The sequence below is a fragment of the Ictalurus punctatus genome, chromosome 4 (assembly GCF_001660625.3).
Source record: "Ictalurus punctatus breed USDA103 chromosome 4, Coco_2.0, whole genome shotgun sequence".
NCBI classification, from domain to species: domain Eukaryota; kingdom Metazoa; phylum Chordata; class Actinopteri; order Siluriformes; family Ictaluridae; genus Ictalurus; species Ictalurus punctatus.
Genome location: NC_071284.1, coordinates 4,652,388 through 4,679,945, shown reverse-complemented (window position 1 = coordinate 4,679,945; position 27,558 = coordinate 4,652,388). Strand labels below are relative to the sequence as shown.

The following is a 27,558-nucleotide window of genomic DNA, read 5'->3' as shown; positions in this document are numbered from 1 at the left end:
GAACCCGCAACCCTGGAGATGTGATTTTGGCTGATTGGATTATTTCATGAATGTGCAGTGTACTAACATACACACACAGTACATACCTGTGCAGGTGTACAGGTGTTCCTAAGATAGTGGATGGATGGTGAGTGTATATTATGGATTCCACACCTAGTTGTTACAAAACAGCTCAACGAGTATCCTTGGAAGTGTTTCAAATGGTTTACTCTAGAAAGGAAAAACACAACTTTCTTTCCCAACTCTAAGCAAAAACCCCTTATCGATTTCTCACCACTTCACCAGTCCTCTGTCATTAAAATGCTGTCAGTGGATAATAGCCCAGCTATTACGACCATCTAATGACTTGGCTGCAGAGCGATCTGCGTAGTTCAGGAATTTCCTGCTATAGTCTAATATCACTGGATCTACAGGCTTAAAGTAATGGCGAGTTACCTACATCCCACACTGCCCAAATATCATATATAAGCTGCTGGTCTGACACAAAGTCGATCTGCATCATCATTCAAAATGAAAGAGGTATTCATGCCAGCTTTTCTTTCTTGCGGTATGAACTTATTCCCTGGCTGTTATAGTTTCACCGCCCCCATCAGATGCTTTATTGTTAAGTAAATGCTTAACACTTAGTCTTAACTTGCTGACTTTGCTGATGCATTTCAAAGCGGTTTATATTCAGGGACAGGATACTTCCACAACTGTACATCCACATCCCATCCAATCGTCTTTCACTGATGAGTAGAAATACACCCAAGCTGAAGGACTGTATTCAGATCAGAGAAAACAGCACTGCTTGTGTTTGTTCTATAAATATGTAGCTGTGTTTCTTCCTCTACATGTGCTTTCAAATTCTGATCGTCGCAAATGTTTGCTATCTATTTTTCCATATGGTGCTAGCTCAGTAAGGCTATAAATTAGGACTGTAGTCGAGATCACCACTGTCCAAGTCAAGTCCAAGACCAAGAATAGCAAAGATTGGGTCGAGGCGAAGTTATGTTTGACTCCAAATGAAAGCGTGGCCTTAAATAATCAAATCCAAAATCATTACGACCTTACTTCAGGTAGATGTCATCATCTTTGCATTGCCCCAATGACTGCAATACGTATGCTTTCTAGAAGGAGCAATTACACTATGCATGCAAAACTTTAAATCCAGACAAAAACCATATATAGCGAGACCAATGCACAAGACCAAGATATGGTCAAGTACAAATGCCAATAAACACAAGAAAGTCAATAAAGAAAATGTCCCGAGAATGGACTCCTACAGTGCTACTATAAATAAATTCCTATAATCATAATGTTTAAGATTTGAGAGTTAATAGAGGCTGGAATATATTATAGATATCATATGTAACCTCAAAGGAAAAACATGCTTGTTGAAAGATAACTTGAAAGATTATTAGGTCAGAGGAAAATGGCCAGATTGGTTCGAGCTGCCAGGAAGGATATAGTAACTCAATTAAGCAGTCTTTGCAACCATGGTGAGCAGAAACGTATCTCAGCATGCACAACACATAGAATATTGAGGTGGATGCGCAAGAACAGCAGAAGACCACATCAGGTTCCACTCCTGTCAGCCAAGAACAGGAATCTGAGGCCATCATGGGCAGAGACTCACTCACTGATCCAGAGAGCTGTCTATGGGAGAAAAAAAAAAACAAGCCATTTTGAAGTTGAGAAAAGAGGGAAAATCTATCCGAGCCATTGCACAAGCATTGAGCATGGTGTATGATGTCTTTGGTGTATAGCACAAACAGGTGAATTTTTATATATACACTATAATATAAAAAGATATAGTCACATCACAGATAACCAGGGATTCCGATTCCCATTATGCACCTCAGCCTACAAACATGGCCGCCACGGACTACAACTCCCAACCCAGCACACAGGCACTTTCACGATCTCTGGAATTCTAATCACACACACCTGTGGCCAATTACCCCCACACACACACACACACACACACACACACACACATGCCAAGTACAAGACTGTTCATTCACAAAGACTTTGTGAAGTATACGCTCAGTAGTTTTGGTCTCTGGCTATACCAAGCCCTTGTTTATAACAGATTCTCTGCTTTTGGTTCAGCTTTGCTCTCGACTCCAATTTACTGTCATTCCTGATCTGTTTGTCTGATCGCCTGACTACTGTTTATGGTTTTGCTCTACGATTAGGTTTGTTGTTTTTTTATTAAAGCTGCCTTACCTGCATTTGCTTCCGTGTGATCCTCCATTACATGATAATATATCAATTACTAAATTATAATTAATAGATTTATCACCTGGTTACGTCTACATTTTAAGTATAAACTTTAGAAGAAAATAGTGTATATGACAAATTTAACATGTGAAAGAATGATGCTTGTGTGATACAGAGCGCATAGAGAGAGAGAGAGAGAGAGAGAGAGAGAGAGAGAGAGAGAGAGAAATTTTTATGCACTCCTCTTTTTAACGCCACAAGCTTTATATATCCTTCTTGATTGCCTCATGAGCAAAAAAAAAAGAAAAAGAAAAAGAAATATAAATATAAATGAACTATCTACAGAAGTGGCTGTTCCTTAATCTACATGACCCTCTTAAGAAGAACCCACTTCCTGTGTGCCAAACTGCATTAAACTTCCTGTTATACACATTGCGATTTACTGCTGAAAACATTATGAACTGTACATTAGTTATCAAAAAGGATGACAATGATTGTGTTTTACAGTCTCACAAAAACATCATAACTGCGTCATGTATATATGGATACTATGTTTTCAACATCATTAATAAAATTAATGATAAAGTGTTTTGTACATGACCCCTAGATAATCTTTCACAGACCGCATGCTGTGTTGAAATTTCTGTGGTAATATTCATATTTATATTCATGGGTAACAAGTATAGACACATTTACACAGATTAAACCATGTCTACAACAAGATTACACCATGAATGGAAAACCACTGTAATCTGGGCTATGATTCTTTTTTTTTGTTTGTTTGTTTTTTTTAGAGAGAGAGAGAGAGAGTTAGAAATACACATGTATTTTTAGAACCATAAGTCAGAGTTTACTGGCCCTGGAAACTGTTCCCTAATGGGAAAAAAAAGTTAGCTTTTCTAATGGGAAGGGAAGGTGAACACACAATATACTTGCCCTTGAAGTCATTAGCATCATTAGAACACTGCTAGGCACCTAGATATATGGTGCCAAGCATGAGCTTGCTAATGACTGACGCTAACTCAAAGTATTTACTTAGCTAGCACATGTTGCTCTTAAGTCTTTTATACAAACACGGCAGGGGCTCAGTGTTAGTGAAAATTAGGCAGAACAACCAGGAACATCAACATTTACCTCAGAGTGTTTGGCAGTTTACTGAGAAAAGACTTTCTATTATTAACATTACATTGTAGTTACACTTAGCATCGACTGCTAATGTAATTCCATGGGCTCTGCCATAGTGAGAAACATCAACAGTTACTACAACTCATGAATTTGCATTACAAACATTAGCTGGTGTATAATGCTTAAAAGGAATGCATTATAATGTGCTATCAGTCTGCATACTGTAGTTCATTTTATACGCTCGGTGGCCACTTTAATAGGAACACATGTACACCTACACAGTAAAATCCCTAGTGTTGAATTAACACCCAGAGTGTTCATTTGTACCCAACTGGACAAATATAAACACTGTTCAGTTAACACTGGGGATTTTGCTGTGTACAGGCTTCTTTGGGAAAAGGCTCAAAGAAAACAGGTGGTTGAAGATAAGAAAAAGACCAAGCTGCAATGTTTAAATAAACTGTCCAGCTTCTCTTATTTTACGATACAAGACGTTTAAAACAAAATAACACACTCGTAAAATACACCCCAGATCGCAATGTTGTTGAATTTCGGGATTTTATATTACAGTTGGAAAAATCCTCAGAGATAGGAACGAAAGATTTATACACTTGTTTACTCATGCATTGCCATGCAGGCCCATATTAAAACGGAGCAAATAAAACTGTGCATGAAGACTGTTCAAATGATTTTTACATCTCACTACATTCTCTACTAGAAGGTTATCATTTTAGGGCGCTATGTCGGTTGAGCTGCATGTATTTTGGATGAATCTTGGAGTGTAATAGAATAATGGACTGAGCTGGCCCTGTGTAATTGGATAATGGTTATCAGTACATCAGCAGCAGACACTGGGTTCTGTTTCTCTCCATCCTCTCTAACCAAGTAAACAGCAACCTAATCGAATCCTCTGCCAGACTCTATTTACCTCACCAGCCGACGATAGCTATCAGATGTGTGTCTGTTTACATACTGTATTTGTGAGCGAGATTCTTTGTGTGTTTTGAAGGGTCTAATATGAGCGAACATGTGCGTGTGCAGTTCTGACACTAGCAGCACCTCTGCCAATCCATCAGTCATGAAGCTAATGCAGTTTATGGGACCTGCAAGGGTCCTGACAAGCCGACAATGAGGGAGGCAGGCCTGGTTTAAATCAATTAGCTAAGAGGACAGAGGCAGCCTAAATCACGCACAGCTAAAGAGCCAGTTCAGACGAGGGGAGATGAGAAAAGATGGCTGTAGTGCTTAGTCAGGATAGAGTTGGCATTCTTGGCAAAGGGCTGTGAAGATGAATCAGAAAGCGAGAAAGAGAGATAGAATAAGTGAAGAGGGAAACAGAGGGGAGAATGAGATCCAATAAACCAAGCACAATTTACGTAAAATCGGTTTGGATGGGATATTAACATCAGCTGCAGTGTGATTTGCTGATGCAAAATGGCGGAGGATTAAACAGTGCAACCACTGTGAGGAGAAGCTGTGTAACTTTGCGGCCCAGGACTGTCTGTTGGTTATAAGAGAGAGTGTATGAGAGTGAAGTATGCTGCACATTTTATGTTTATGGACTATAAAATCAGCTCTTTTTAACTGGTATTATACTTTTATTTGTCTTAACAGGTCAGTGTCTCTGTCCCATTAGCGGGGGTCCGAGTTACCTGCAAACCAATACAAAATGCAGCTCTCCATGAAATAGTCTGTAAGTCACTGTATGCTCAATGGATTTTAACATAATTTGCTCTGGGACAGATTTCATACATTCCTGCACATTGCAAGAGATAAAAATGTAAAGATATGTGCACTGTCGATAGTTTGATTTATTGACATTCAGACTGTCTTTGGCCAAAAATGTAGTAAGATACTGAAAGGAAGGACGTTTTTCGTAAGTGCAGAAACATATGTTGTTTGTATTGAAAATCACAGCAGGACAGTTTGCCACCTTTGCTTTAGGTAGAGAGTGAAGAGGAGGCTGTATAGGTGAGGATGAGACTGCACAGGTTTGGCCAGCTGGAGTGCAAAGGGTGGACTGACTAATCCGGTTTAAATCATGGAAGACTGAGATGGCAAGGTCCAAGATCCGCACCAAGAACTGACAGGAGAAGACATCATGTCTTGCAGTTTTGGATGAAATTTAAGGGCAATTTTGTATTACAAAAAAAAAAGTTGAATTCACATTGGACAACCCAGTATGATCTCACATGAATTGAAGGACATTTAAGTAGCACAAGCAATTTCTATGAATTTCATTAAATTCTCTTAAAAAAAAAAAAAAGAAAGAAAGAAAAGGCAATGACAGCTTAACCTTAACCATTAGTAATTTTGCTTAAGTTGGTTCTAAGGAATCGCTATGAATTTAACATTATTAGACCATGCTTGATCAGATAGTTGGTGCATACCCTATAGTTAAATGACACACTGTATAGAACCTATCAATTAAACGTTGTAGCACAGTTACTTATTAGCTAATTAAATGTAAATATATTTTTTTTCTTTACAGTAGTTGGCATTCAGCACTTTCATTTCATTAAGTAACACAGGCAAGTGGGTCTTTTTTAATTTCAGGAAGAGGAATTCTGTGATTGGACAACTTCCAGATAATCAAATCTTGTCACTGTGCCGAACCTATATCCAAACATATGCAACTATTATGTAAGGAATAAAACATTAGTATTCATAGTATTAGTATTAGGAATAAAATATTAGAAAGTTCCTTTTAACACTTGTGGTATAGCTGCTATCAACACTCATTCTTCTACCAGCCTTAAATGTAATAACAAAACAAAACAAAACAACAACAACAACAACAACAATAGCAACAACAACAACAATGAGAATCCAGAAAGTGCAAAGTCATCTCTCCTGGAGACTTCAGAGCTGATGTTATAGAAAAGTAATCAGCACCTTCTGACCAATCAGATTTGAGAACAGTGCTGTGGTATAATATAATTTGTCCTGAAAAAAAGAGAGAAAGAATACAAGAAAGCAGAAATGTACTAGAACAAAAGGAATATTGGAAGGGGTCACATAATGCATATTTCCAGCAACAGCAGCTATTAACAAAACTTCATTTTTCACTCATATAACTGTGCACATTTCCTGTAGGTGTTGTCAAAGTTAATGAGTAATTTATAGTAATTTCTGTATTAGACTGCCCCCCCCCCCCCCCCCCCCCCATCATCACCACCACCACCACCACCTCACCCCCAATCCACCCACCCATTCCCACTGTTGAAGAAAAATTAATTGGCCTTCCCGCTGTTATGCTAAATAAGATGTAACTGCATTTGCTCAGTACGTGTAAACTGAGCCCCAAGTAATAATAATAATAAAATAATAATGAGTCTTTATTTATCCCATAGACATATGCACAGTGAAATTATTTTCTTCACATACCCTAGCATGTTAGGAAGTTGTGGTCAGAGTGCAGGGTCAGCCATGATATGGTGCCTCTGGAGCAGAGAGGGTTAAGGGCCTTGCTCAAGAGCCCAACAGTGCCAGCTTGGCAGTGCTGGGGCTTGAACCCCCAACCTTCCTGATCAGTAACCCAGAGCCTTAACCACCAAGACACCACTGCCCTCCACCAAGCCACCACTATTATATTGTGATATAATAATAACAATAATAATTCCTTTGATTTATATTGCACTTTTCTAGGCTTTCAAAGCGCTTTACGTTGTATTTGGGGGGAAATCTCCTGAACCACCAGTGTCTAGAATCCACCTGGATGATGCGACGGTAGACATAGTGCACCAGAACTCCCACCCCACACCAGCTATTAGTGGAGAGGAGAGGAGAGTGATGAGTAGGTATTTTATCTTCACTGAAACTAGAAACAGTATCCTACATTACACATTGGTGGCCCATTATTTCTAACACAATGCTATAGTCATACTGTAATCTGTTATAACTAATAGCTTATCATATTTAAATATAAATTGAATATATTTCATTAACTGCCTACAAAAATATAAAATTTATTTTTTTAATGAAACAAAGATTAAATATTGTACATTCAACATTGCAAAAATCAACCTTGTAACATGAGTTTGCAAAACAAACATAGCGGCAATCTTTGGGGTCCAAGCACCTTTTGCAAATAATGCTCCCAGTGGCCAGTTCTTGCCAAGTTACACAGAACATTAAAGAGTTTTAACAGTTTCAAATTATAACAGTTAGACTGTGAACACATAAAGCATGTTATTATTAAAAGACAAATTTATTACATTTGGATACCATGAAGGAAGCTGCTCGTTTTCTCTAACAACAACTCAAGTGTAAAATAGACTTTTACTTTTTTAATCTGCCTCCGAAAGCCTTGTAAAAGTGTACTTCACACATTTAGTGCAACGCCACCAAACTATCCTTTATGAATCTAAAGGATCAATAAAACTTTTATTGTAAGAATTAGAAATTCTAACAGCTAATATGAATGGGCCATTTTTATTAAAATAGCTACTAGGTCCTTAATGTCCTTAATGCTCTATAGAAGCTTAGCAAAGTCTTTTTTTTTTCTTTTTTTTTTTATCAGTAGGCTATGCAATAAAATCTTCCATAAAGTCACTGTGTTCAGCTCAACGATTTTCATTATCATTTGGAGATGGTGATGCCTTATTATCATAAACTTCATGAGGCATAATATTCATTTAACCAAAAGTACAGAAGATTAAAGTAGGTTAGCACATTTCACAGCCTGCATGACTCTTACAACCATAAAAATAAAAAAAGAAATATGTAGACTCTACAGAATTAAGAACATCACACCGATTAAAATTTGTATGATTAATACAAGTATGAAAAGTATCAAAGCTAAGGTAACACGACTTGATTTTGTTTGATTCATGATTTGCTATGAGTCCTGACTCTTGTTTATGCAGTACCGTATCTCTCCAGCTTGAGTAATGATTGATTTAGATCTGTTTTGAATAGATATTGCTCAGTTATTGAGCCATTGGGGACCTTTGGCCACTTGTTGTGATGGGTCGTTTTTACACATGGTAGTAACAGATATTGAAAGCTACATAAATTCACACTACGCTACACAGAAGTCAATAAGACTAGTATCGCTACAATGTTTACAATCAAATAAAACAACAACAAAAAAAATCAAATGTGATTTCGTATGGGTTTTGTCCCAGCTTTGTGGCATGTCTAGGCTAGGGTTGCTCCGTGTTTCCTGTCTGAGCTGTGGTTCTTTCCGACTCCTTCGGCATTACCCTTAGCCTCTTGGTTGCTTCTCTGATTACATTTAAAGCATTTAACAGACACTCTTATCCAGAGCGACATACACTACGTGTTACATTTGTTTCATTTATACAACTGAGCAGTTGAGAATTGAGGACTTTGCTCAAGGGTGCAGAAATGGCTGGGATTTGAACTCATGACCTTCCAACCAGTTGTCCAATGCCTTAAACCAGTAGTCCAATACCTCCATATGCTTCCCATCCATCCAACCATCCATCTTCTGTACCGCTTATCCTACACAGGGTCACGGGGGAGCCTGGAGCCTATCCCAGGAAGCCTGGGGCATGAGGTGGGGGACACCCTGAAGGGGGTGGGGTGGGGGGAGCCCATCACAAGGCACAGTCGCACACACACTCACACACCCATTCACACACTACAGACAATTTGGAAATGCCAATCCGTCTACAACATGTCTTTGAACTGGAGGAGGAAACTGGAGTACCTGGAGGAAACCCCCGAAGCCCTGAGAGACCATGTAAACTCTGCACACACATGGCGGAGGTGGGATTTGAACCCCCAACCTTGGAGGTGCGTATGCTTTTTATGTTTTAATAAATTATTGTTAATAGTGCACTATGGGATGTTCAAAATAGATATTTTAAATGAAATCCTGATGGGCATTTTTCAAGAACTTTGTCCTGGATTGTCATTTATAGCTCCTTGGTCTTCCATGATTTATCTAACAAACCTTGAGGCTTTTGTGTATTTACTCTGAGCCCATGAGATAACTACACACAGGTACCTATGCAAGGCAGTGTATACAGTAATAAGAGACCACAAACTAATGTATTCGCTCTTATTGTAACTTCATATTGTAGTTTGAGCAGTTTTCTGGTACAACTTACTGCCTTGAGTCAGTGTTATGCTTATACTTTCATTTTGACTCTTAAAGTAAGTCACTTTGAGATCTGAACATGCTGCAGCTATTAAGAACAATCAACATAAGCAAAGATTTAATTTCCAGATTGTTTCCTACCCCTACATTACATGTGGCACTCGATTCTTCTTTGTAAGTCTTGGCCTCTTGGCCAATAACTGTGTATATAATTTATCTACAAATTATTTATTTAGATCCTTATTTTGGATCTTGGTAAATCCTGGCCAGACAAACCAAATTGTTCTCCCCTTGTTAGAATCTTATTTTTAGAATCTGATTTTTCTTCAGTGTTTCACTGCTACTATTCTGATATATTAGAGACAAATTACATATGTAGGTCACCCACTAATTCCCTGTCTCTTTTTCACTATCAGGTCTATGCTTTTCAGCATTTATGTGCAAAATATTGAGCTTTTATGTTACCTGCCAATAACTTTTGCTGCATGTTAAGCATGTGAACATTCCTTTTTCCTTCACTGGTCACTCTGCAGATAGTCAAAGAGAAGAATCAATACCTCACTACCTCTGCTGCCTCTCCACCATAAGAGCCAAGCACTTGAGCTAATGAAATGCCTGGCTGATAAATCTCCCCTAGAACAGCATCATGGAATTACAGCTCTGCTACAGTAGCAATTCTTTGATTTCTTTTTCTTCACATTCTGCAATCCCATAAGCGCCACAGGTACAACTTACACCTGCACATTCACGGAATTATCCAATCACATGGCGGCAGCAGCACAATGCATAAAATCTAGAAGGTTACATATACAATAATGTTATTTCCCCACTAGCGTGTTTCTTTTCAAGCTAGTCCTGTTTGTTCGTTTTCCTTGCCGAGATGCAAATACAAGCTATTGAGATATGTAACATATCACCAGTATTGTTTTGTTCAAAAGGCTAAGAGTAAAACTAACATTGTTCTACAATGTTTGCTACCTCTGCATTTATTACTATACACTATATATACTGTATGTATTGAACGAAATCAAACATCAGTAGACATACAGTGGCTCAGTTTAAAAGGTAGATGTGCACATTCAGCAGATCTTCACACACTGACTCTCCAGTCATTAGAAATCGGCGGCTGGTTCATGATGTAGAGCCCAGAGCACAGGTCTGAAACCGTAAATCAGTGCCACTGACATACACACTTATTTGCTCCAGGGTATGTCTTTAAATTTTGTGTCAGTAAAAGGTGGGGAGAGAGTGTAGGCATGGAGTACGCACTGAAGAGTTAGAACCAGAGGCCGTGGAGGTTTCGACTTCAGTAAAACGCTAGAACATTTCTTTCTCATTTATCAAGCTGGATATGAGCACATTTATTCATAAATCATTTGCAGGAGCATTTACAAGAAATCTGGTATTCCTGCTAATCCATACAATATATACTATCACAGCGAATGAGTTTGTGTAAATTTGCATATAAGGAAGCGTACTAACGTAAACGTCGGTGGATAGGCTTCATCTCGTACTGTATAATTGCCGACGAGTTTATTTAATTTTATAAAAGAATTACAGTGTCAAGTTTAAATTGCTTATTTATGTTAACAGATTGAATGAACATTATGTGACACTCAATGGTTTTCACAGTAATGATTTGAAAGAACGTAAGGCAAAACTATTAAAGACAAATAAGACGAAAAGGGTAAAAGTAATGGCACCCTTTAAATTGAGTGTCTGTGGTAACTGATGCACTGCAATGGCTGAGCTGCATTATTGGACATGCTATGCACCATTTAGTCGTAATTTTCCCCATGTCATATTCAGCTCCTTGTAAGCATTATGCCTTCTATGGAGTTTTATGGGCATCTCTAAACGTAAATCAGCTGTCTCATGAGCACGCTTGGTAAATTACAGGTGATTGTTATTTATCGACGTACACACGTGAGAACAAAGAAAAACAGTTTTAACGAAACTTCTGTGAATCTAGCAGGAGTTTTATTTCGTTTTGGTTCATGAAAACATTTATGCCCAATGGATAGATGTCTGCTGAGAGAAAGTGGCTCTGAGATAAAGCGATCATGCTGCTTGAGGTATGACTTGGAGAGACCAGCGTGATGAAATGAGTCAAATCACAAACAGAGATTTAATGTCAAATTATATACTATAAAACCCTGTAAAAAAAAACAACTTCCCAGCAATATGAAATCAGACAGTCTCCCAAAAATGCTCAGGTGAGTGATTACATCCTGGTTTATGGTAAATCCTCCTTCCGTATCTGTCTCTGTGAGACTCCTGTAGCTCACATGTGGTTGAACATTGGCTGTTTAAGTCTCTAATGCAGCTTTATCCATTACAAGCCAGACCATGCGACTGACCAAGTGTAAATCAGTAATTATCAATCTCTTATGGAGGACACGGTGAGGCTAATGGGGAGCAGAGAAGTGCAACAGGAAATGGAGAGGGAGAGAGGAGATAATTAGCTGTGATTATGTGAGTGGAGGCATGGAGAGGATCAGCTGGGTTGCTGTGTTGTCAGGGAAGCTCAGGAAGCATCATGGTTTGAGTAGAATTTGACGTGTCTGAACTGAGTATTGAGATGAATATTGAATTAACTGTCATGTTTCTATACAGTATTTTTTTTAATTACCCAATACTACTGGAAAGGAGTTCACAATGCTTTTCCTTGTGTGTTTTGGCCAACGTGAACTACCGTAGATGCTCTTACACGCACGGTTGCTGCTTGCAGCATGCAATTCAGTATGGATGTAGAAATAAAATCAACAAGTATAGCCAAATCACGTAAATTGTTAAGCCTGGCCACTGTAATATCGGTGTCAGGTGATTACTCACCTTTATTTCTGCACTCAATTATATAATGCTTTAATTATATAAGTAGTCATGTCTATTTCAGTGGTTTTATTATAAGCAGCCAGTTCTATAAAATCATGTGAAGTTTATTTTAGTAAGTATTTTTTTTTTTTTACAACTAATTTTAATAAATTAAAATGAAATAAATAAATTAAGTTAAATTTCACTTTTTAAATATACAATTACTTATGCACGCCTTCTGTAATGCCCAGATGTACAAAACAGACACCCCCACCTCTGTAATAAACACGGAGACGTAAACACGTCCGAATCGATACATGGAATCACAGACGTCGGGTGATAAGAATCGTAACTCAAACTACGTTTAGAAAACTAGTCCTGTCCGAATAGTGAAAAAGACACTCGGATTTATCCAAATGTGAACATTTCATGTTTGAAAAAAAACCTTTGTAGTATGAAACCTGTAACTGTGATGATGTAACCTTTTACAAATGGGTCATTTAGGTATAAGGCAAGGAAAGGAGGCTAGGGAGAGAGTGAGAGAGAGCGCGAGAGACAGAGAGAGAGAAACCTAAGTGACCCAGACCCAAGGTCAGACCCGTAATGGTCATGCCTCACATGCCCTGATCTCTCCTCTTGAGCTGTGACCTCTCTGTCACCTCTCACCACAAAGTGCCAAACAGCTCCCTAGACACTCAGAAGATCCTCCCTCCTCCTCACCCATGACATAATGACCCAGAGGAAATAAAGTGTTTATGTAGAGTTCAGCTCATAGATTAGTAGATGTTCTAGTCTAGTCTAGTTTCTCTCTCTCTCTCTCTCCCACACACACACACACACACACACACACACACACACACACACACACACACACACACACACACACACACACACACACACAAACCTCCTGACACAGATGTCCACACACAGGACAGACAGAGACAGACTGGAATACACATCATGTTATATCTTACACTGAATAAGCTCTATTGATTTGATTGGTAGATAGATAGATAGATAGATAGATAGATAGATAGATAGATAGACAGACTTGTGAAAAAATCTAATACATTTTACATGATTATGTGAGTAATACACAATATGATAATTTGATAAACATGTGAGGCTGCATTTCACTATGATTTGAAATTGCACATGTGACCTCAAGTAAACAAACTCTGTGAATGACATGTGATCACATCATGTCTGAGAAATCACATCTGAAAAATAAATCCCCATGTAACCTATCACAGCATTTGTAGGCTGAGTGCTTCTTCCAAATTATCCATAGTGTGTGAATGTGTGCGTGATTGTGCCCCGGGTGTCCAAGGTTTCCCCTGCCTCGTACCCCATGTTCCCTGGCATAGGTTCCAAGCTCTCGCACGACCCTGTGTAGGATATGCAGCAGCTTGGAAAATCAGTAAGGAAAAATGATAGAAATCCTGTGTGGTAAAAAAAACAAAACAAAACAAAAAAAAAAACAATATATATATTATATTGTATACATGTAATGCATGTGGGATAAAATATATATAAAACCCACATGCATTACATGTGGAAGTGTGTTTAACATAACATGTGAAGTGACCAGAAAGCACATATCAAGTTCATGCGACTCATGTGACCTCCAAGGATAGAGAGGTAGATAGGAAAAGTAAAGTTAAGACTTAAAAATGTGTAGCAAGGGTATGCTTGCTATGGCAGCGTCTATTAGAAAAGGGAAAATGCGCAAAATATGAGGGAAAACGACAGGGAAATCGACCGTAGACAGACCAAACGCCTGAGGAGACGGTAAGGAGAGGCAGCTGAATGCGCGTAGGAGAGAAGGAGAGGAGTAGAGGCGTAGGAGAGGACCAGGAGTACAGGAGAGGAGGAGAGAATCAGGAGAGGATCCAGAGCGCAGGAGAGGACCGGGAGTATAGGAGAGCAGCAGGAGCGCAGTGCTGCTGTATATCATTAGGGAGGGGAAAACCGCAGCTCCCACACTGTGTTCTCCCACCGACAGGAAACTGCTGCACGCTCTGAAACCGACCCGGAGTGTGTGTGTGTATGTGTGTGTGTGTGTGTGCAGGCCCGGCCCGGTGAAGATAAGGCGCGTCCCCGCTGCGTGTGAGCGCGTGATGGGAGTGAATGAAGGGAGCGCGCACGGACAACGCGGCGTCGACCATGTCACGGAACCTCGGCACCCTCCTTTACGCGTTTACCTTCATCCAGAGTAAGTACAAATCTGCTACGTTCTCCTCTCCAAGCGCGCTTTAGTGTGCAGCAAAACTTTCTGAACAAGCCAAAATCTTGCACAGTTAAATAACATCTTTGTTTTCATAGTGGATCTGGAACACACACACACACACACACACACACACACACACACACACACACACGCACACACTTTTTATACACTAATTCACACCTAGTGAGATTTTTGTACAGCCAGTCTCTCTACATGCATGTTTTTGGAAGGTGGAGAAACCCCACAGACGCACATGCCTAATTCTTTATTATTATTATTATTATTATTATTATTATTATTATTATTATTATGAACTCACATGTGCAATTTCAGGGCATAACATGGCTAAATGCACCTTCACATGTGATCACATAATACTCAGCAATCCTCATTACTACAATAGTTCATCATGCCATATTTATTTTACTATTCGAATTGTGCGGCCCAAAACATCCACGACTGGATCTAGATTTTTGAAAATGAAACTTTCAACTTCTTGCTCATTATTTATATGTCCTCAGATTATGTCTCTCAGTCAGCTCGATTTCGCAACAAATATGTTGCCTATAGGCCTTCCACTAGTAATGACATATCATTGAAAGAGGAATTGGCATTGGTGTTATACTAGACACTAGAAAAGAGAATGTGTGTTTAATACCTATTACTGTATTGCCTATAACAGAGCCTTTTGACCTTGGTGTGTCATTAAATTGGTCAGAGTGAATGTCATCTGTGAGACCATCTGGCTACGATTTGTGTATGTAGCTCCTGTTTACATTAACACACAGTGACAGGGGCCTGGTTGAAATATGACAGAGGGAGTGATGGCGATTTCTCCGTGGAGATTTATTTACCGCACTCGCCGCTTTACCTCTTAACTCTACACAGGTCAGAAAAGGATGTGGAGTTGTGTATGTGCAGTTTCATTTTAAAAGTGCAATAAAGCTCACATCAGAAATATTTATTACTTGACGTATAGTTTGTCATATTATTACTTAGATATAGTTTGTGTCTGCGTCAGGGAAGATCGATATAGAAAAAAAAATTTCACACTCTTTCAGATACTTGTAGCTCTTTTACAGTGCTGTTGAATTCTCCAATCGGATTGGTGAGAACATGTTAAATAATTTTCCATAACAGCAACTTTGAGAGCAGTTTCTGGCTTGTTCCAATACATTCTTTTTTTTCTTACATGTGGACTTAAAAAAAAAAGTGTAATCACTGATAAGCTCTGATGAGTTTTTTTGTAAGGAGTGTTTTATATATATATATATATATATATATATATATATATATATATATATATATATATATATATATATATATAGCATTTTTGAAGGAGTCTCCAGTGTCAAAGTCAAGTCAGAGGTAAAGACGTAATTGTAAGTTTTCCGACAGAAGGAAGATGAAGGGATTTGTGGTTCTGGTAAAAGTAAGGCATTTTATGTCTTACTGACTTTAAGAGAAAGAAAAGACACTGGTGAGGGAATGACTGTTATAACGTAAGTGATAACAGGAACTAACTTGTTTCATGGCTGTTCTTTAACAAAAAGATATATGTAGGTATAAATGGATAATAAGTACAGTGTCACAGTGTGGATTAATCCCAACTGAGTAAGCCGGTGGCGACGGTGGTGAGGAAAAACTCTCTAAGATGATAAGAGGAAGAAACCTTGATGAGGAACCAGCCTCAGAAGGGAACCCGTCCTCATCTGGGTAACAACGGATAGTGTGAAAGTAAAAGAAAGTTCATTATGGTTTGTACATGAAGTCTTTGTTGGACTAGGCCACTGTTCACCAAAAAAGACCCGAGTGCAATGTGGGTGTATGTATACTGTATGCCTACATGTACAGTCATTTACTAATGTCGAACTTGTTAGTCCTAAACAAAGGACTTCTGGGGTAAAGTTACTGCTCAGAAATCGTTGAGTGTATTTTGCTTATTTCATCTTGTCCCTGCTCACCATCTGTTTGAATCAAGGTTCTGCCCCCACACTACCTTGTTTATTGGTGTAGGATTAGGGTTCATTCGTCAGTGTTCGGCATTTCCTCCAATCAGCAACACAAGGGCAGAGCTTACAGTTCGGCTCTGGTAACCACTAATTAATGCAATGTTAAACAGCGTCACAGCTTATTTGTATCAATTATCCACCATTCATTCTCCAAGGCCAGATTCATCACGCAAAAGCATTAGCAATGGATCCAGAGAGACGTGCACGGTAAGCACAAACTTGAGCGTATTTTAAAGAAATCACGTGATATATATATATATATATATACATACACATACATACATACATATATATATATATATATACATACATACATATATATATATATATATATATATATATATATATATATATATATATATATATATAAGTATATTAGCTTCTTTTCTTAATATTTACATTTACTCATTTGGAAAGAATATAGCATTCAGTTGAGCTAATCATGGTTCCAAGACACCAAGTGCTAGAACCGATTCGAATACCTTAAATGTTAGTATATTATGTACCTTGTCTTTTGATTTCTACATTGCTGTCGGTGTTCCTCTACTGTCATGCATTTAAATGTGGCTGACTGATTGTGGATTCAGGAACAGATCATTCTTTATAAGGCTGCAAAGTCAGCAGCAGGTCTCGTAGCAGAGTAATAAAACATGATCTACGCTGCTGATATCTAGACATGCGGAGGAGCAATGGGAGAGATTAAACCAGTGAAATGCAACGCATATTTATCAGAGACAGAAAAAAATTCATTAAAGCTCGTGTAACTCAATGTACTGTAGCTAAACTAAATGAAGGTTGCCTTAACTGACATTATTGAAAATATTAGTTAACATGAACGAACTATGAACTTCGGGATTAACAGAATATAAGTCGCACTGAAAAATATAAGTAACAACTACAGTACTGAGCAAAAGTTTTAGGCACCTGCAAAGAAATGCTGTAGAGCAAAGATGAATTCAAAACAATGGAATTAAAGGTTTCTACATTAAAAAAAAAAATGTAGATATATCGTAAAGAGCAGAAAAGTAGTAAGTAAAAACTAAAAATAGTAGTCTCCGGAACAATTAGTGCAGTTTTATAAGGAAATGAGCTGTAAGTTTTATCGAGCATCTTGCAGAACCTGCCACGGTTCTTCTTATTTTTGCAGAAAAAACCAGCAGTCCTCGTTGTGTTTTTATTTATTTATTTATTTTTTGTCTGAAAAGTGTTTCTTACGTAATACGCTGCTTCCTTTACTGACATACACACATTTTTCTGTAACATTTAATTTTATGCTAGAAACCCAATGTTTGGGAATCTAAAATGTTTTGTACCGACTCGATAATGTAGAAGTCGTAAAATAAAAAAAAAATCTATAACAAAGTTTGTAGTCGGTAAAATAGGGTGCCTAAAACTTTTCCACAGTACTGTATATTTATTTGTTTTGTAAATCAATAAACTAAATAATCAACGTTGCATTAATCAATGTTCATACCTTTGAAGAATAAAATTAATTAACAATAAACAACATGAAAACCTTAAGGAATGAACGATGTTTTGTGGTTAACTGGTTAAAATTCGAAACTGAGAATGAAGCAAGTTTCAATATTCACACCTAGAGACCTGAGTTTAATACGTTAAGAAGATTTAGTAGCATGCTGTACTTTCATTTTTGCTGACTTACGTGGACGTATTTTTAGCCATGGATTGAACAAACATTGCTTAATGCAGGTGTATTTGGTTAACGTTCATACAAAACCCATACTAGTCAAGCACTATGAATAATAGCATTCATTTTCATGGTACTGACAAAGCAAATAAATAAATAAAAAAGTGAAAATCGGTCAATTGAATAATAATAATAATAATAATAATAATAATAATAATAATAATAAGGGGAAGAAGGTCAGTTTGAGATTTCCTGCATTTCTGCTTTCCAGGTGTCATCTCTGCAGAGTCAGAAGAGCGGCTCATGAACTGGCTCCTCTCAAAGGATCGTTATAACAACCTCATCCGGCCTGCCCTGAACAGAACGGAAAGAGTGACCGTGAATCTGCAGGTCTCTCTGGCACAGCTCATCAGCGTGGTGAGGACAAGCTCTGATCATGAAAAGAAAAAAAAACAAAACAACAGAGAAGCTAAAAGTGATGAAACAGATTAACACTTTCTCTTGAAGCTAATACGATTTTGAAAACCGCACCTTATTAGCGAGAAGCTTTCAAACACACTGGCCATGTCTACGTTCCTTCACTTTTCTGTAAGGCGTCCAGAGTGTAAGGTCTGACGTATGTTTAAAGGAGCTATTTTCCTGTGACCTGATTTTTTGCATTGCGTTGGCGCCACATGATTGGCTGATTAGATAACTGCATGAATGTACAGGTGTTCTTAATAAAGCGGACAGTGTGTGTATACTGCTAGCTGTGATTTACAGAGCCATACCCATCAGGCAAAAACAAAGTACTATATCCAAATTTGTGTATATCTCATATCTCATACATACCTTGATTTGAGGATTTGTGTTGTTTATCCAATCCACACAGAATGAGAGGGAGCAAATCATGACGACAAACGTATGGCTCACACAGGTAAGCATGAATAGTCCATTACCCACCAATTATTAGCTAGTAATAAGCATCACGGCGCCGGAGTCCTTGCCCTTGAACGTGAATATATCCGCAGACATGCCTCTCCAATAGCAGAGCAGCAATCAGTCCCACTCACTACAACTTATTAAAATGATAATGAAGTGTGTAATTAAGTACCATCTGACTGCTGGGAAGCCATTATTTCAAAATGGACTGTAACGCCAACTGTTTTTTTTTTCTTTTTTTATTTTCCTTCTCTCAGAACTGGAATGATTACAGACTGTCGTGGGACCCGTCCAAATACGAGGGAATTGACAAGCTCCGAATTCCCTCCCGACACATCTGGCTACCTGACATTGTATTATACAATAAGTAAGTTAAGCACGCGGGATATTCTTATAATAATTTGGACAATTCTGTGTATATATAATGTAGTATCAAATATTTTGATTAATGCTAACTCATCATTTTCAGATGTCTCACAGGAAGTCTAATGCGATGAATTATGGGTGAAATATTTTAGTTGACACTGATCAATTATCTGCACTAAGTTTGGGGATGTTTATGTAAGGAATAACAGGGTATTACTACAAAAATCAACAATAATATACCTTCTCTGGGGTGTGAGGAGTTAGCATGTTCTCCCCGTGTTGCGGGGGTTTCCTCCGGGTACTCCGGTTTCCTCCCCAGTCCAAAGACACGCGCTGTAGGCTGATTGCCATTTCCAAATTGTCCGTAGTTTGTGAATGTGTTTGCGATTGTGTCCTGTGATGAGTTGGCTTCCCATCCAGGGTGTCCCCCGCCCCGAGCTCCCTGGGATAGGCTCCAGGCTCCTCTGTGACCTTGTGTAGGATAAGAGTAGTATAGAAAATGGATGGGTGATGTTGCTAACTCTATTGTCGTAACCGTTTTGAACCAGGAAGTGGAATTTTACAAGGTGAACACAAACAATCAGAGTGACACATACAGTGTAATGTTCCTATGTGGTTATTGGAAATATAGGCTTGGAACTCTTGGAACACCGTTCTACCCAATCAAATTAGTGGACTTGAACTACCTGTTGTACTGTATAAATACAGCTATAAACAGTCATTCTTTCACATTTTCTTGAAGTTTATTTTGAAAAAATAAATGCAGCTTGTGACCAAAAAACAAACAAACAAACAAACAAAAAAAACGGAAAAGGCAACATCCTCCATACTTAGACTTATTTTCCCCAACATTTTAACATCTCACTGTTACAAAGGCCTAACACTGGAGACTCCTTCCATAAATGTTAAATTAATGACTCCTTACAGAAACCTTCATCATATCAACATGATTATATTGTATGTTTTTCTTTGGTTAATAAAACTGTTTTTAATCGCTTTATTATTAGGCATAGATCTTATTGAGCTACCTAGTGAATTAGCTGTTACTATAGAAATGATAATGCATTTGAGCATGAGCATTAATATAAACCTGTGACTTGCCTTGTAGCTGAAACCATTGTCAGAGCTGCTGTTATAGATAATTAATTTTCTGGTAAAAAAAAAAATAAAAATAATAATAATAAAAAAACACCTTCTGGCCAATCAGAATCAAGAATTCAACAGCAGTGTGGTATACTGTAATAAGTTGACTTGTGTTGTATTGATTAACTCTAAAAGGAGTCATTTTAGATTTACATAGAAGTATAATGACACTAGTATAGTATCTATGAAGTCCATATCTAACCATAAACTTAACCTTTGTAACGTATCATGTGACTTGAGTTGTGCAAATATTTATGAGACCATCTGATTCATCATTCAGCAAAATTTCTGAGAAACGTTTTGTTTTGTTTTTTCCTAAAATGAATCTCGTGTCTTTTTCCATGAATATTGATAGAATTATACTAAGAATGTCAAAATATTTTTTACAGCTACGTATTGCTTTAAAACCAAAATCGATTGCAAAGTAGAGAACAAAACAAATAGATAATAATGATTTATGACATTATATTACAACTTGTTTCCTTCCCAGCGCTGATGGCACGTATGAGGTGACAGTCTTCACCAACGCTATCGTGCTGTTTAACGGCAGCATCGCCTGGCTTCCTCCTGCCATCTACAAGAGCGCCTGTAAGATTGAGGTCAAGCACTTCCCCTTTGACCAGCAGAACTGCACACTAAAGTTCCGCTCATGGACGTACGACCACACGGAGCTCGATCTTGTCCTAAAATCTGACGTGGCCAGTATGGATGACTTCACTCCTAGTGGAGAGTGGGACATTTTAGCTCTGCCAGGAAGGAGGACAGTCAACCCTCAGGACCCGACTTACGTGGACCTGACGTATGACTTTATCATCAAGCGAAAACCTCTCTTCTACACCATCAACCTCATCATCCCCTGCGTCTTGATCACCTCTCTGGCCATCCTGGTTTTCTACTTACCATCTGATTGTGGTGAGAAGATGACCCTGTGCATCTCTGTCCTCCTGGCCCTCACTGTCTTCCTCTTACTGATCTCCAAAATTGTTCCTCCGACATCCCTGGATGTCCCTCTAATTGGCAAGTACCTGATGTTCACCATGGTGCTGGTGACCTTCTCCATCATCACGAGTGTATGCGTACTCAACGTGCATCATCGATCCCCGAGTACGCATACCATGCCGAAGTGGGTGAAGCTGGTCTTCCTGGACAAACTTCCCATGTTGCTTTTTATGCGAAGGCCTGAAGGGCTCTCATCCCGGCAGAGGCTACGCCAGCGGAGACATCTCAAAGGTAATAAGGCCTTGCTTGGGCTTAGGTGTGGAGCTCCCTGCAAGTCAGGAATCTCCTCTTCCGCCTCAGTCTTGCTTGCTGCATCTTCATCATCAGTGCTGTCTTCACCAGGACACTTTTACAACAAAGGGACGAGCTTTCACAGGAAAGGTGATCAGCGGGCTACAGAGTTCCTGCCCAACCAGGGAGACATGAGAGGAGGTGGAGGGCAATCAGATCTGGGGGCAGATGTTCAAGAAGCAGTGGATGGTGTTCGTTATGTAGCTGACCACATGATGGGAAATGATGATGATCAGAGTGTAAGTGATGACATGAGAAATATCTATTCTTTCCCTTTAAAATGAAGAACTATATAAGATAATTCAATATGTAATTAAATAAAAGTGTTTTCTATATGAACAGTAGAGTCACCGATTGTTTTTTAAGACATGGTCTGTGTTTTCCTTAGAAGACTTACAACCTCAGTGAATATTTTAAGACCAGCAAGAATCATTACATGGGTTTTTTTTTTTTCTCCAACATTTCAAGTTTACGGTTAATAAGCATATTGATTGACATATTAATGCGACAATCCTAGGTTTGCATTTTGCTAGAAGGGATGCAGTAATAGCACCTCTCGGCAAATTATCCCCTAATCATCGACCATGGCACTATTTCCCCCACCATGCAAGCCACACAATACCCAAGTATGAATTTGGTGACCCTTCTTGCCCACATACTGGGAAGGCTGAGACAGGAAATACGGGTGGAGCTGAAAATACCTCAGACTGGTGATTGATTAAGTCTCACAGATGTCCTACATTTTTGTCTCTAGCTGAAGTGTCATCTCTTCCAGCACAAAAATCTTCACTTCCAAAGTTTTGCCATTTTTATTAGTAATTTGTTTTTTTTTCTGCCACATTTAAGAGGCGGCAGTTTTAAACAGCAACGTTTAAATTAAATTTCAGATTTATTATTTTATTTATTTACCCACAGTATTGTTTTCTCATTCTTCTCCATGATCCAAGAAAACCTTCGATTTTCTTGGCCAAATCCCAAATGTTTCCCAATAGTTTTTCCCCACCGAGGATATAACATAACAGAGCCGAACGGCCTCACACATAGTGTAGAAAGGCATGTGAGACTCGGGCACAGATGCACAGCTTGTTGTGATGTTTGCACTAAAATATCTCTGTATTCTCACTGAAGATTAAAATTATTGGCACACTTGGCTGTGCTTGGGTGTATGGGAAGACATTAAGTAAAAGTTTGCTCATCTGTATGTTCACTAAAGATTATAGTATGGTCACGCTTGTGTTAGATGAGCATGCGTCCATTAAAACAAACTCACTGTGTCCCGCACTAGTTCACTTGAGAGAGAGAAGAAGCACGATAACAAATCAATGACAAATCAAATGAGATACGCCTAGTCGGTCTGTGTATGTTTATTCTAATAAATAGCACAAGCAAGAAGAGGGTAGATTAAAGATTGCTGTTAGTGCCTGAGGTACTGCTAATATGGATCACTACATGCTTTAAAAAAATAATAGCAAGTGGTTGAGAGTAAGGAATGATGAAAGTTCTGAAGATTTTTAATCGCATTCTGCAATTTAAAAATATTTTAATCATCCAAAATTGAATATTGTTCCAGAGTGCTTGTATTAGCCTGATAAAACAGCATGTAAAACATTTTTTGTGTAGTGAAACAAAGAGGAAACATGTACAAATGAGTCAATATTTCAGTTTTTATTAATAATTTTAAGGAAAAAAGTCATTAATTTTCCATTTTCGTGTGCGGCACTGAAGTGAAAATACATTAAAAAGCTCTTTCCTTGTTCCACCTTTTTCATTTTAAAAACGAAAGACGAATGAACACAATGTACATGTACAATGGTTTCATCTCAAAATTGTTTTAAATAAAAAAATAATAATAATAATTTAATATATTTGTCTGTAAATTCACTACCTTGAGAGAACTTTCTACCGTCACTGGTACGCTGTAAAGCCGGATAAGTTCATTTAACTCAAAAATTTTAAGGGAACCAATTACCTCAAAATTTTTAAGTTGATAAATCAATTTCTTTAAGCCAAACACACTTAACTCAAATAACTCAAATTTTATAATGTAGAATAAATTCGTGTTATATTTAAGTGTGTCTGGCTTAAAGAAATTGATTTATCGACTTAAAAATTTTGAGGTAATTAGTTTCCTTAAGGTTTTTGAGTTAAATTAACTTATCCGGTTTTACAGTGTAGAGTTATGTGATGGGGAAACCGAAACGTGGACATGGTGAGGATAAAGATAGCGCTGGGTTCAGATCTGACAGAGAAGCGCTATAAGAGAACATGAGAATTGATGGAGATTACATTAAAGCTGAACCACTGCGTCAGCCTATTTGCTGTGTTCACAAATAAATCAGTTTCAGAGTAAAATGCATACACAGCTGACTAATGTCACCAAGTGTTGCAGGGAAAATCACCTTCCAAAAGTTGTTTACTTTGACTCAGACTCGTTTTCACGCCGACATTTGTCATCGTGCTTTGTATTCTAAGAGGTTTCTGGTTTTACTGGTAATGTGATTTTGCTCTTGGTTTCTCTCCAGGTCATTGAAGACTGGAAGTACGTCGCCATGGTGGTGGATCGGCTGTTTCTCTGGATCTTTGTAATTGTGTGTGTGGTCGGGACGTTGGGCCTTTTCCTTCAGCCAGTCTTCCAGAACCAGACAGTTCCTATCTCTCAGCCGAATGTTGAATCCGCTAGGAGGGATGGGATGTAAAGAATGCATCGATATGGGATGACAAATACCAGGTCTAAATTTCCAAAAAGGCATTGAAAAAGGACTTGTGGTATAATCTTGAAGACGGTTTTCTTTTAATATGAAGGATAAATCAGTCCTGAATGATGGATAGAAACGATGAAGACTTTATAATGGATGGCTGAATGCTTTCAGGATTACAGCACAAGTCAAATCACCTTGACTGATTTCTTTAGACCTTGAAAAACGCCTATAGGCATCCAACCAGGGCGAAAAATGTCACGGATTTTTGATTAGACAGCGTCAAGGTCATCGATTAGCTAACATCACTTGCCTTCATAATTAAGTCCACTGACATGGACAGCCAGTGGTGCTTCAAGGTAATAAGTTTATATTAGGACACTTCATCTTAAGACGAGGTCACTGTTCTGGTCAGAAAAATATTCTTTCAATAAACCATGAATGAAATATTTATCAGTCCATGCGTAATGGTTCAATGGTTTCTTCAACTGTCGCAGGGCAATACAGTTGATTTTTTTTTTACCACAAATATTCGATTACCATGAATAATACAAATCGAATAAAAGGTTGTCTAATAAAAATCATCTCCGGTTGCAAAGATCTGATTGAATGCTTCCTGTGGTTGTGCATTAGTTTAGTCTTGAAGGTCATGGTTATGCAGAGGGTAGCGTTCACTGACGGCTGACATTAGATTTGAGGCTAAAATCTGATCCCTATCGAAAGCTCTAAACTGAAACTAAAAAGGTCTCATTGATGATGTGATGTGGAGCAAACACACAGTTAAAGACAGATAGACAGATAGCATTTGTTGTTTAAGTGTTTCAAGGCTGTAATTCCTGACTGGGTTTTATGCCGTATTTCCTTCATATGTCAAAAAAAAAAAAAGTATGTTCAAACCAAAAAACACTAAACTTACAGTTCTGTTGTTTGTCTTTTTGTGTAATTTGTGCTTTGATTGGTTAATCTGTGCTTAATCTACCTACTTATAGTTTCTCCATTTAAGGCATCCATCCATTCAATTTCCATGTCCTACACGGGGTTATGCGGGAGACTGGAGCCTATGCCAGGGAACTTATCGCACAGGGACACCCTGGACGGGGGGGGCAACCCATCGCAGGCCACAATTGTACACACATTCACATACTATGGAGAATTTGGAAATACTAATCAGCCTACAATGCAGGTTTTTGGACTGGGGGAGAAAACCAGAGTACCCGGATGGAAAACCCTGAAACACAGGAAGAAAATGCATGCTGCATGCACACAGGGCAGATGTGGGGTTCAAACCCCCAACCCAGTAGATGTGAGACAAGCATGCTAACCACTTAGCCACCATTCCCATCCCCCCTTTTAAGGATTTTATTGAAAAAGGATGATAGAGTAAATAATCCACTTCATCTACTGTATGTTCAATACACCCATGACTGCAACTTCTCAGTCACTGCTAATGACTTGCTACTGATGTATCAGTGAAGATCTGACTTCGATCACCTCTAGGGGGCGAGTTACTCTGTGTAAACACCTGACACAGCTGTCACTGACTGACAGGCAGCTGCATGAATCTACAGTCTGAGCTAGAAACAAATCAGCCCAAGGCTCACGTCTTCATACCAATTTGCGTACCAGTTAAAGGCTCTGGGATACTGATCAGAAGGTCAGGAATTCTAGCCTCAGCCCTGCCAAGGTACCACTTTTGGGCCCTTGAGCAAGGCCCCAAACCCTCAGCTGTATAAATGAGATAACTGTAAGTCGCTCTGGATAAGGGGGTCTGCCAAATGCCATAAATGTATTTTTTTTGGACAGTCATTGGTGGCGCTGTTGCACATACATAGGTCCAACATAATACATTTGTCAACAGCGAATAACCTGGATGTGGATGCCAAAAATGAAACGTTACAATATATTGATGTATTTCTATCTTTTGAAAGGTACATTTACACCAGCATTACTGTTTCACAACTCCAGGATCTGGGTTCTCCAAGTGCTCCGGTTTCCTTCCTGTATACAGTAAATTCATGCCAGTATGGGGATTGGTGATTCTAAATTGCCCATAGGTATGAATGATGAACTGGGATGGATTTTTGTCCAATCTAGGGTGTATCCTTGCTTTGTGCCGAGCATTCCCAGGATGGACTCCGGACCCACGGTCATCCTGACCAGGATAAAACATTTCTTGAAGTTAAATGAATGATACTGATACTAAATTCCATTAATTTGACATTCAGTCACATATTTGAAGCCCTAATAAGTCTTGCCAGTGTGCATTTTATAATGTCATGCATGTTTAATAGAAATCCACGTCAGCCAATTAACGTTTGTGTACTTAGCTAATGAGGTTGGCACCATTTCTTACATAATTTATTATGCTTATTATGGGTTCATTGAGAAAGTGATTAGTGTGTACTGATAGTTCTGTGACTAGAAGTTCAGAAGATATTCTACGGATCTCAAGCACATATCTTTTAGATTACTAAGGCTGTAACCAAAAATAAACATCTTTTTTTTTTTTTTCCCCACCAATGTGGATTAAGGGAATCAAAAGCATCTACACACTGTATAGAGTATGTCCTCAAACAGCATGCCCTCTGCTGGACACAAATATAAAACATAGATATCGGTACTGTACTTGTGTTACAGAAAGAGATTCTTAATAGGTACTGTGCTGACAGAGAGCACAATATACAGTATAAGCTTCAGCTTTTTAGTTCTGCTTCTGAACATACCTCCTTTTAATGAACATAAGTGTATCTGGCTAAAAGGCAGATTGGAGGTTGTAGCCAGTCTTCCAGTCCAAGCTCATGAAAAAGAGAAAAGCCAACAGAAGACCCCCTAGTGATTGATGGAAATCAATCAATCAATCAATCAATCAATCAATCTCTTGCTCTCTCAACGAGTGGTAGGTATTTCACTCATCACTATTGCTTCCAATGACCAATCGCTGAGCACCACTGTTTCAAGACCAAGGACGACTTCTTTCTATAAGAAATAATAATAATATCTATTATTTTCTATGCAGCATACACTCCACCATTACAGGA

The 27,558-nt window shown here is 38.5% G+C and overlaps 1 protein-coding gene across 2 annotated transcripts; it reads left to right on the top strand.

Annotated features, from left to right (window-relative positions):
• The first annotated feature begins 13,874 nt into the window (after positions 1-13,874).
• chrnb4 (cholinergic receptor, nicotinic, beta 4 (neuronal)) lies at positions 13,875-25,104 on the top strand. 2 transcript variants are annotated; one of them, XM_047154721.2, is made up of 7 exons: positions 13,877-14,429; positions 18,376-18,521; positions 18,976-19,020; positions 19,283-19,392; positions 21,025-21,764; positions 21,876-22,063; positions 24,347-25,104. In XM_047154721.2, the coding sequence occupies exons 1-7, from the start codon at positions 14,345-14,347 to the stop codon at positions 24,518-24,520; spliced, it is 1,488 nt and encodes a 495-aa protein (XP_047010677.1). In that variant the 5' UTR covers positions 13,877-14,344; the 3' UTR covers positions 24,521-25,104. The 2 variants fall into 2 exon arrangements, with proteins under 2 accessions (XP_047010676.1, XP_047010677.1); XM_047154720.2 differs by having other exon boundaries at positions 13,875-14,429; positions 21,025-22,063.
• The last annotated feature ends 2,454 nt before the right edge of the window (positions 25,105-27,558 follow it).